The 11662-nt window shown below is 46.9% G+C and overlaps 2 protein-coding genes across 3 annotated transcripts in view; both read right to left on the bottom strand.

Moving 5' to 3' along the window:
- LOC105983011 (cocaine esterase-like) overlaps positions 1-11662 on the bottom strand; it is a 246879-nt gene that overhangs the window by 75532 nt on the left and 159685 nt on the right. The gene's annotated exons all lie outside the window — the stretch shown is intronic.
- Positions 3391-11229, bottom strand: LOC105983014 (pyrethroid hydrolase Ces2e-like). 2 transcript variants are annotated; one of them, XM_013012743.1, is made up of 12 exons: positions 11154-11229; positions 8891-9095; positions 7825-7960; positions 7075-7208; positions 6736-6994; positions 6224-6322; positions 5768-5932; positions 5571-5624; positions 5199-5343; positions 4589-4726; positions 4007-4079; positions 3391-3577 (listed from the first exon to the last, which is right to left on the bottom strand). In XM_013012743.1, the coding sequence occupies exons 1-12, from the start codon at positions 11227-11229 to the stop codon at positions 3391-3393; spliced, it is 1671 nt and encodes a 556-aa protein (XP_012868197.1). The 2 variants fall into 2 exon arrangements, with proteins under 2 accessions (XP_012868197.1, XP_012868196.1); XM_013012742.1 differs by having other exon boundaries at positions 5571-5651; positions 5792-5932.

Below are 11662 nucleotides of genomic sequence, written 5' to 3'. Positions count from 1 at the left end.
TGTGTACCCTGATGGCTGAGATCAAGGGCAGTCAATTACCCACTTGAACAACATTTAAAGGGAACTTGCTGGTTAAAGCATTGTGAAGGCTCTCTGGGGCTGTGGTAATCTGGGAGCCAGGTCAGTAATCTGGAGTGTGTGAAATATATAGAATCCTGCTAGGATGCAGTGAGACAGAAGGGTATGCTCATAGCACAACCTGACTTCCCAGAGGAAGTGGTACCAGGCTCAACGCCACATGGTCTACATTGCCTGTGAGAACCAGCTTTGATTCTCCAAACTGGTGCACAAATCCTGTTGAGAACCCTCAGCATGGAGCCACAGGCATTCATTCTCAGTGCCCTTCCTGGAGGGCTCATTTCCCCTGGCATGACTTGGTTAAAGAGTCTCTGACCTCCAAGATCTGATGTGCACTCAAGGTCTCCATTCTAATGAACTGTGGCTTAGGACATGGTCCCAGACTCGACTCTTCTACCCAGACTTGGCAGATGCTCTTGGTAGACTCACTCACAGTTTAGAGAATAGACAAGGGACAGATCACCATCAGCACATGCTGGCAGAGTCTCTAGCCAAAGTTTAATGTTTCACTCCCGTGTACAGGCTAGGGTTTTGTAGTAGATTGATGGGAATGCTAGCGTAATTCACTAGGGACTGATTAGAAAAAAAACACTAATGTGGTGCTTCTGCTCCTGGAATCTCTCTCTCTCTCTCTCTCTCTCTCTCTCTGTGTGTGTGTTGATACTAGGACCTGAACTCAGGGCCTGAGAGCTATCCCTTAGGTTTTTCACTCAAAGCTGGTGTTACACTCCACTGGAGCTGCAGCTCCATTGCCAGGTTTTTGCTGCTTAACAGGAGAGAAGAATCTCATGGACTTTCCTGCAGAGGCTGGCTTCAAATCCAATCTTCAGATCTCAGCCTCTTGAGAGTTAGGTACAGGCTACCAGTGCATGGCTCAATCCATGCATTCTGGTGTGGGTTGATCAGAAAGTAACTAATAGTAAGATATAGATATTATGCAAACTGGGGCATAGATGAAGAAGGAAGGGAATGAGGGAAAGGTGTTAGTTCATGGTCCTGGTCTAGTACCAGCCAAATAGGTTACCACCAAACATGGGGAGAAAATGAGGCTGGGATGTGCATAAATCCAGGCACTGGTCTGGAATCTTAGGATGACATTTAGCTACTCAGACTCAATAGCTGTCTCTGACCTTCATTCTCCTAACCTTAGCACCTGGGCTGGGGAGCTGAGAGTCTAGGTTCTTGAAGTTCAGGGTCCAGTAATGAGTTCCTTTATTTGCACTGAAAATCACAATGCTTCTTCTTAATTCCGTGGCTGTGGTGAACCAAAGCAAGACTGAAGGTTCCCATGTATGCTGACACTTCCTGCACCGTCGTTCAGAGACCCCAACATCCACAATAACCATGTTAATGGTAAAAACATGGAATGAAAGGATTTTAGAAGCATTTCTGAATATTTTAGGAGGTTGATGAAAACTTACACTTAGTGATCTGGACCACAATAGAAAGAGAGAGATAGAGAGAGGATGAGAGAGAAAAAAAGAGAAAGGGAGATAGACACAGAGAGGCAAACATAGACAGAAATAGACATAGACACAGAAAGACAAACTAAGAGAGATACAGAGAAAGCATCAGAGACACAAGCTGGGTGCCAGTGGCTCACACCTGTAATCCTAGCTTCTCAGGAAGCCTAGAACTGAGGATCTTGGTTCAAAGCCAGCCCAGGCAGGAAAGTCAGTGATACTTTTATCTTCACTTAAACAATCAAAAACCCAGAGTAGAATCCAATAGAAATAAAAGTATGTGTGTGCATAAAGTGAGGTTTGAAAGTATCCTAAACAACTTGCAAATAGCAAAAAGGGCTGGGATGTAGCTCATTGCCAAAGTGCTTGCCTAGCAAGCACACCATCCTGTGCTCCATTCCCAGTACCAAAAAAAGAAAGAAAAGGAAAAGACAAAAACAACCCAGCAAAGAATGTGTGAGGCTCAGATGTGCATCTAGTTGTTGTGGATAAAAAGTGGGGTGTGCATTCATAGACGTCACTTCTCAATAAAAGAAAGGAAGTATGAAGTATACTCCATCCTCAAAGCTTTAATTGTAGTGACTACAAGCCACAAATAATACACAGTATGATATGGTCTATTATTTATTCCAAATTATATATAATTTTAATAGTAATTAAAAACAACTGGGCCAGACAGTTGTGGCTCTTGCCTATTACCCTAGCAACTCAGGATGCTGAGCTCTGAAGATCAAGGTTCAAGCCAATGTAGGTAGAAGAGTTCCTGAGCCTTTTTTTTTTGTTTTTTTTGGTTGTGGGGTTTGAACTCTGGGCCTGGGCGCTGTCCCTGAGCTCTTCAGTTCAAGGCTGGCTCTCTGCCACTTGATCCACAGTACCACTTCCAGTCTTCTGGTGGTTAGTTGGAGATAAGAGTTTCACAGACTTTCCTGCCTGGGGTTGGCTTTGAACCCTAGTCCTCAGATCTCAGCCTCCTGAGTAGCTAGGATTACAGGTGTGAGCCACCAGTACCTGGCTTTCCTGAGACTCTTATGTTTAATTAACCACCAAAAGCAAGAAGTGGAGGTATGTACAAGTTGTAGAGATCTAAAATTGAGTAGAAAAAGCCAAGTGAGAAGGCAAAGCCCTGAGCTTAAGTCTCAAGACTGGAATAAAAAACAAGCATACACAATCAGGAGTTTACAAAATGCTGAGTAAAAGGAAGCAATTAACTGTCAAATGTGTGAAGGAATTTCTTTGGATAAAAGAAACATTTTAACACATGATATGGGAGTGGATGTGGGTGAATTTAATTGTATATAAATTGATCTATAACAGAGCTTTGTGTTGGCATGTATATGTGTGTGTGTGTGTGTGTGTGTGTGTGTATCTGTCTGTCTGTCTATGTTAGAGACACTTAGAAATTAAATTAGTTTAATTGTTGGCTACTTAAAAGTTAGAAAGATGGGATTTTGACCCCCACCAAAGGCTAACATGCTTAGAACACCTTCTTCATTAGAAGAGGGTCTGGTGACTTGGATTAGACAGAGGTTGGAAATATGAGGTGAGCAGACAGAAAGGGAACCAGACCCATTGGGGTGTGAAGGGCAGTGAGCGCCACTGGGGTGGTCCAGCTTCATTGCCTTGGGGGCATTTATTGAGCAAATCAAACAGAGTGCTCAAGCAAGTTGGTCATGAACAACATTCGGGTAGTTGTTCACAAGTATCACCTAGTTGGGTAGGTGGATGGCTGGATAAAGACAGGATAAATGGCTAAGTGAATTTTGGACTCAATTCTTTTTTCCTGGTAGATATATGGGCAACTCCTGCTGATCCTACCTGCACTTAAGCCCATTCTTCCTGACATAGACCACTACAGTTCTACATGCTTCTCCTTAGCCCCCTTGAGATCCTGGATCTTCTGGGGCAGGGTCTTGGTCCAGAACTTCAGCCTGGAGGCCTTCAGGGACTGGCCCACGGCAGGATGGATGTCCAGCTGTAGGTACAGCTCATTCTTATCAAATATAGGCCAGTGGAACAGGTCCTCACTGTTGGGGTTCCTGTGGACACACCCTCCCAGGAGGAGGGAAATGAGGGTCATTCTGAGTCCCTGTGAGTCTGCACCCACCCACCTCATTAGAGTTATGCCAGGCAGCCCAAAAGATCAGGAGCTGGAGTGGGGTGAGAATGAGGGAAACTTTTCTGATATAGGAAAACAAGGCCTTCCCCCTAGTGTTGTTCCATATTGCTCAGAGGTATCTCACAGAGGTGAATGCTGATGTTTCCACAAAACTGTGGTCAACTTTTCAGGTATCTGGGGCAAGAGAAAGTGACTTGTACCTACGATGCACTGTTTCTGTGTGAGTGAGTCTTGGGGTTTGAAGAGGAGCTGTCACATAATTAAGGATTATGCATGTTCATAAAGATGCCACAGGAGATCACTAGGTGGATTCCAATCCAGACAGGCAGGGTTAGGTGAATTATCTTACCCATTGCGGGCAAAGTTGGCCCAGTACTTCATCATCCTCCTGCTCAGTAGCTCCTCCTTCTCAGAAAAGTTAGCTGCACAGAGGAGAACAAGGGTCCACACTTTAGACAATATTTCAGGGTGACTACTTCTACTCTACACCCTCCATGCATCTATTGTCTGATTCTCCATACCAGGCCTGATCCTTTTCTTCTTCCCTACCCAGTATCAAGCACTGCCGTTGCACAACCTTCCATTACCCATCCCAGCCTCTAGCTAAATACACCTGTGTGTATTCCTGGACTAGAGGGCACTTGGACCCTCAGTGTCTGGCAATCATTTAGGGACAATCATAACTTCCAACTATGCATTCTGTACTTATGTTTGACACCTTATTGTAGGTGGGGACAGGTGTTGGGAACACAGGCTGCTTGGGAAAAGGCTTGGATTCTAAACACCTGCAGCTTTTTGAATGGTAAGATTTTACACACTTGATCTTGTCCTCTCTGTGAGCTTCAGTTTCCTTACTTAGACCAGGAGGAGAATCACCTTACAGAAATCATAGTGCGGCCCATTCTAGCTTATAGAAATAAAGAAGACTCACGGCTGTTGCCATAAAAGAAAGACCCGAAGACAAAGGCAACTTCATCCCCATGATCAGCCTTCACATGTGGGGGCTTGAGGCCTGAGATGATGTCCTTACGATGTTGGAATTCATAGAAGTAGACAGGGGCATGGAAACCTGGAGGTGGAGAAATTATGGTGATCACATGGTGGTCCCTCACTTGGAGGTATCCTTCCTCATCTTTGGTGATAAGATAGCTAGGTTGACGCTGGCAAGTGAGAAGCCTCAGGCAGGAGGAGGCCTTGCAAAAACCAGAGGTGCTCATCACAGTCAGTGCTATATTCTCTGTCTAGGATTGGGTTTGAGGACTTCTTCCTGGTGATCCCAATGGGTTAAATTATGACTTGTATTTCCTATCTGTGTGGTCTTGGACATAGTCACTGACTAAGTTTCCACTTCTTTAAAGAGCCAGTGATGCCTGTGTCTTACTGTGGCCATGAGAAATCACTGAACTGTGGGACATCAAGTGCCCCACATGGGGGCCTTGAGAGAGACAAGGCTGGGGACTAGGACTCTACAGAGCTGCCCTGGGATGCAAAGTTCTGAGCTGCCTGCTGCGCAGTCAGACCTCAGCTAGAGATGTACTCACGCTGAAAATGTGCTACTTGCAGTGCAGGCATCACGAACATGAAGTCTCCCATCATGTCTTGGAACTGGGCTTGGAGGGTCTGGGGGTCCTCAGTGTCCCCCATGTACTCTTCCATCAGCAAGTGAGCACACTCAGCAGGTAAGTTCTGTGCCAAGAGGATCAGAGAGAGTCAGTATAGGCAGGAGTGCAGTGGCAGGGAGGGGGAAGCCTCTGTGTGGGGAAATGGGACCTGGGTCATAGTGGGGATGAGGCTAAGCTCAGGTGTAACCCTGCCACAAACACATTCATATACCATCCTGTATTCCTGAAGGTTACTGTATGAACAATATCTTGTGGTTTCCCATCCATTGGTGCAGGTGTTCAGATCCTTACCTTGCTTGCTACCATGTTCTGCATAACAGCTGGCAATGTCCTTTGGTTTATTCCCTTTATTGTGTCAAGGAATCCCACAGTCTGAGTGATGGAGAGATAGTTTAAGTTTGGAATGTCCTGGCCATGAAGGTATCATGCCTAGTCCCATCATGCATCCCTACCACTCACACACATAACAGATGAGCTCCCCAGACTACTAATGAGTTAGAAGTAAGTCTTACCATTGGAATGATCCAGCCATATTCATCACTGTTGATTCCGATGATGCTAGGAACAGGGTGGAAATCAGCAGAGGCCAGCAGCTCCTTGGGATGCCTGGGTAGGAAGGTCCCGTCCACTACTCCAGAGATGACCTGGAAGGTCTGAGGAGGCATCCATGATGAGTATTTGGGATCACATACCACGTATTTTCTCTTGTCCTCATGTTACTTCCACACTATCCCAATTCTTCCCAGCATTCTCTCCTACACACATCCCAAGTAATCCAAAACTTGGGTTAACTCCGCTTAATTTTCATTTTGTATCTAGGGCTACAACATTAGAGTCATTTGTTGAGAGTGTTAGGACTGAGTAACATACCCTGTCTTCCTCTCCCCATCTGGGAGCAGTGGGCAGGCCCCCCTGCCACACCCCACCACGCCATTCAGCCTGACCTTGGTAATAGCCAGCATTTCCTCTTCACTCTTAGCGCGGAGGCAGCGAACCAGGGCTTCTGAGTCCATCTGCCCACAGGCAGACAGGTTGGCCACCATCTGGAAAGCAACCAGGCAGGGTTGCTTCACCCTTTAAAGTAGCAAGAGAGGTTTTCCCAGATCCAGATTGATGCAAGTTTCTCAAGATCTCTTATAGTATAGTGTGTGGATTGCTGTAGGTGTAAAATTGCTCCCACTCTGCTTAGGGACCTTGGTAGGAGGGTTCATCCTCCTTGCATTCATGGTTGTGTCCACATGGGAGAATCTGGGTGTAGCTCTCTTAGCCACAAACCACACATAGCCTCTCTTAGGCTAAGAGGTGTGGATTTGACACAGGAGCTCTCAGCAATTTCCAAGAAGTTCCCAATTTACCTCCATGGTCCTTTTTGTCCCAAGCAAGCAGGGTGAACAAGAAGTTCAGAGGGTGAGGGAAAATACAGGGAGTCTGGACCAGGGCAGCTGAGGGCACTCACTGAGCGGACTGCTTCAGAGGAGCTGGAGATGAGGTCTGGCAGCAGGGCCACCCCACTCTCCATAATGGCACGATGGAAGAGTCCTCGGGACATGGGGGACACGACATGTGAGGACACACTTGTGCCACCTGCAGACTCGCCAAAAATGGTGACACGGTCGGGGTTGCCTCCAAAGTTGGCGATATTCTGTTGGACCCAGTGTAGGGCGGCCACTTGGTCCAGGTAGCCCCAGTTGCCAGTGGCATGCTGGTCTCCAGTGCTGAGAAATGATAGAGACAAGGGTCACAGGGCTGCCCAGCTCTTCTCGGCCCTCATTGCCCATTTCAATCCCAGGCTCACCTGAAGAAGCCCGGGACTCCCAGACGGTACTGGATAGTGACCACCACCACATTTTCAATAGCTGCCAGCCTGGATCCATCATACCAGGAAGCCAAACCTACAATCAGTCCACCACCATGGATCCACACCATCACCTGGGAAAGTCATGACAGCTATCATTGATTTTCATCCATTCCCAATGCTACTTTTATCATCCATTACATTTTCCATGGTTTTGGATGTGGGCACTTGCCAACATAGAAAGAACTCCCTCAGGACCCTCTGGACTTGGCCCTCAGTGAGGGTTCCATTATACCTGTGGGTCTACTCCTGGAATCCAAGTCTGAATTGATGGCTCCAAAACTAGACTATTGGTGCCTTAAGTCTCTTGGCCATCTAAAGTGGAAAGGAAAGGGGTATTTTCCAGATTATTTCACTTTAATACTAACATTGGCACAATAGATAACCCCTAACTTGGGTGATCTCAAAGATCAGCTCTTGAGTTCCTTAGTAACTCTTCTGGGCTCATGTTGGGACAGTGAGTTCTTGTTTGATTAGAGAGCTCAGGCCTCTAACATCTGGGAGAAGTTAGGACTCTGCATCCTCTACCATTGGTGATTCACTCTTCCTCACAAATGCTTTTTGGAACCTGATAATGAAACTTCTCATTAGGTTCCATCTTGCCTCACAGTCTAGGTTGTTTTTGTCACTACTGAGAGTCTTTCAGAAGAAATGTCCTCCCACTTAGGTCAACCAAGTCCTGACACTCACAGGCAGGTTAGAGTCCTCCTGGGCACTGGCAGGTGAATAGATGTTGAGATAAAGGCAGTCTTCAGACATGGCGATGGGAGGTATAGTTAGCTTCCCCGTCTTCAGTGAATTCATTAAATCAGCATTTTGCAGACACCTGGTTATAATAGTATATAATTATTCCAGCATTTGTCTCATGGTCAAAAATCTGATCTTGAGGCTAGATTTGTTCCCAGCCGCTGAGAACCTCTGTGGCACTGGTGCCCTGTTTATTCAGAATCTTTTCTCATGTCTCTCCCAACCGAGATGCAGACCACATGCCTGGGATGGGTGAGACTCTCCATCTCAAGCTAGGCTGGAGCTCTGACCTCCTGGAAGCCTTTACCTTGTTATGCACATTGGATTTCTCTATCCTAAGTCTTGTAAATCTTGAATCATAGAGCCTTCTAGAAACATTGTTTGCAAGGGTTGACATTTATACTTTCTCTCTGTGCCAATTAAGGCCTGGACAGGATTGCTGCCACCATACCAGTGTAGTATGAATAAATGAAGCTCAGTTACATATAGGGTAGTGGATATTGTTGGAATTCAAATACAAACCCCAAGGGAGCCACATTCCTTCCACCACATCTCCAGTTGGAAGCACAAGGATTTTTTCCTTAGCCAATACCACTCGGCCCTTTGAGTAGGCAGAGTAACTATGGAGCTTGGCTTCTGCAAGTAGTCCCCACTGCTGCCCTCCACAGGATCTGTAACATCTGCTGCCAGACCAGGAGCTCTATGAGGTTCATACAGCCCAAGTGAACCTTTCCTGGGGATATCTCCTCTTCTGGCAAAGAAAAATTCTCATGGCTCAAGTATCTCTGTGCTTTGGCACCTGTTACTAACACTGTTCATATGCAAAACCAGAGCTATGAGCCTGGCAAAACTGCTCCACCTATTGAATCTCAGCAAATTATTGCAAAAATTGACATGGGGAAATGCTCCAATGCAAAAGAAATGGAGTGTGTGGTTTACATGGGAGAAACATTAAGTCTGGGCCAGAGTACCCATCCACTACAGAGATTCTCACCCTGCAAGAGCTTACATGGCTGGGTAGGAGGTGGCATCCCTCACACCACTCCAAGGCTCAGGGTGCTCTGGAGGGGCAAACCGCAGTGGTCCTACAGGTGGCTTGGCAAAGGGAATGCCCAGGAAGGTGTGCACTCCCACATTGGCATCCTTCACATGGACGAGGCTGCCCCGCACCTGCCCGGTGTGTGTGGTTCTGATGGGGCTGGCTGGGTCTTGGCCTGTAGATAGAGAGATGCACATCAGAGTTGGGTGTGCCCCATCAGCTGCCACTCACATTGTGGCTCCTGTTGGCTCTATGCCACCCACAGCTCAGCCTGGCAAGGTCCTCTGATCTGCAGGTTCAATGGCTTCATAGACTTTCTGCCTGCAGACTGTGCTCCAACACCACTGTTTTCACTGACCTGACCCAGATCTTCCTACCAGGCAGGCTCCCTGAGGTTCTTTGGATCTTGGCACCATCATTAAGCCCTTGGAGCTTCTAGCTTGGGTGTTGGGTGATAGGATGATAAGCATCAATTCCAGTGACCTAACAGGTTTTACAAGATACTAGCTGGATTGTGAGGATTGGACTGAACATTTCCAATTCTCAGGAAACTCACACTGGAGGTAATGAAAATGTCAAGAAGAAATGAGGGCTGCAAGGAGAGAGTAACAGAGTCTGATCACATCATGAAATCCCTGGTCTGCTTGTGTTGGGGACCAAGGAGGAAGGAGGCCACTGGAAATCATCTTATGGTCCACATCAACCTGGCTTGTATAATCATGATGGTTGGATGCTGCATACATTTGGTTTATTTCCCCTAACTTAAGACAGAGAACACTCTCATGTATGCTCATGTTTGGTAGCCCCCAAACTCCTGCTCCTTCTAATGTTTTGAGGCATCCAGTCAGGCCCACAAGCCCTTGCTATTTTTTAATCAGTACCAATTTCACTTCTACTGGAACCCTGTTTCCCCTATTATTATCAGATTATATAAACTCACAAACCTGATCTGTTTTTGCAAGACAAGTAACTCTCCTGCCCCCAAGCACTATCTGGGAGCTAATTGTGAACCAGGAAGCTTCCTGTCACCCGGTATGGCTGAAGCCAAGCTAGCAACCACAAATAGACACCATAGACAACAATTTCCCAATATCTTTCCAAGTCCAAAGACATACCACTGGCTTCCGTGTTGTCTATGCAAGAGGTTTTGACTAGATGGGAACTCTGACCCTGGACCTCACTGTGGCCATCAGCCACTCATGCTTCATAGTTATTACAGGAAAGGATAAGCATTGCTCACAAGTTCCTGTTAGAGACCAGCTACCTGCATGTTGCTTCAAGCCCCTGATGAAATGGCATGAGGAAGCTGAGCCATGCAGAGGCAAAAAGTGACCCTTGAATTAGGAGATTTAAAACCCTGAGTCTTCTGGATGGCAAGATTTGTACACCAGCTCCTCCTGTTATGAACAGTTGTTATCTTGGACTTGTTATTTCAGAATCACAGCCATTGCCTGATCAAGAGCAGGTAAGGGAGGGAAATGGTAGGAGTGGGTCATGGGTGAGGTGAGGGAAACTCCTTAGGGCAGATTAAATAGGACAGGGTAGGGAGTTAACCAGGGCCTACCCTAGCATGCTCTGGGGTGAGGGGCTCAAAGGTTGCACACACATTTCTGTATATAATTTTCTGGTGGCATGAGCTCTTGATAAAAGCCTGGAGACTTTGTGGTAGGCATGGTATACATTCCCTTTGCCCTAGAAAGCAAGCCAAGCCTTTGCCCAGAGTTGATACCTAGGTGAAAGAAACCCAGTGGCATCTCAGTTCAACTTCCTGATGTGTTTCTGGTTATGGATAACGGCTCCCCAAAACCAGAAACCTATGTTGGGGCATATTGGAGCATGCCATGATGCTTTTCTGGTGATTAAGGGGACCCACTCAGAAACAGAGGATAGTGAGAATGACAATTGCATTAGCAAATTCAGTAGCAGTTACAGCTTTAGATGCAACAACACATGGAGGAAGGAAATGTCTAGAATTCCTGACTGTGGCTAGCACATGTCTGTGCACCTCAGAGCTCATTCCTCTGTGTCCTCAAGCATCCATGACCCTTTCTGAACTGAATGATCACCTCCCCGGGCTTGCATAACTTTCCCACATTATCATCTGTCATCTCCTCCTGCCCCTTTCTCTCTTCTTCCTTCAACCTCACACTCTCCTGTACACAATGTAGCAGATCTCACCCTGGTCCCTGTCCCCTCTACCCCCATCCCAACCTCTCCCCTGCAGGAATCTCACCCTGGATCAGGAGTGGGAGAAGCAGGAACCCATAGACCACTGCAGTCAGCCAAGCAGGAAGCGGGTCCAGCAGCATGGCTGTCTCACAGCACGGTTTCTGTGCTTCTGTGCAGCACACTGCAACTCATCAACAAGAATAATTCACATAGACCTTGCCTAGTCAGGAGTTTGGACCTGACAGGGAGTAGGCGGAGACCTAGGAGAGGCTGGGCAAGGTTGTTCCTGCAAGTGAGTGGCACTACAGGGGAGTGGTCACCGGAAGTCAGTTGTTAGCACTCTGGGTGTGAGGCCTTCCCTTCTCCTGCTTTCCCTTTGCCCTCCTCCAGAGGTGTTGTATAACTTCTGGAGCCCCTGGGATGCTAGGGATTGTCCCTAAGGTGAAGGTTTTACTGGATAAATTCAGATCTACTCTGAAGAGATTCAGGATCCCACAGATGGTCAATATGTTCTCCCCCTTCCCCCGCCCCTGGCTCCCCCCTTCCATTAGTTAAAGGTAAGCAGAGACAGGG

This window comes from Dipodomys ordii, unplaced genomic scaffold, assembly GCF_000151885.1.
Source record: "Dipodomys ordii isolate 6190 unplaced genomic scaffold, Dord_2.0 Scaffold18, whole genome shotgun sequence".
Lineage (NCBI taxonomy): Eukaryota > Metazoa > Chordata > Mammalia > Rodentia > Heteromyidae > Dipodomys > Dipodomys ordii.
This window is presented reverse-complemented; position numbering and strand designations above follow the sequence as displayed.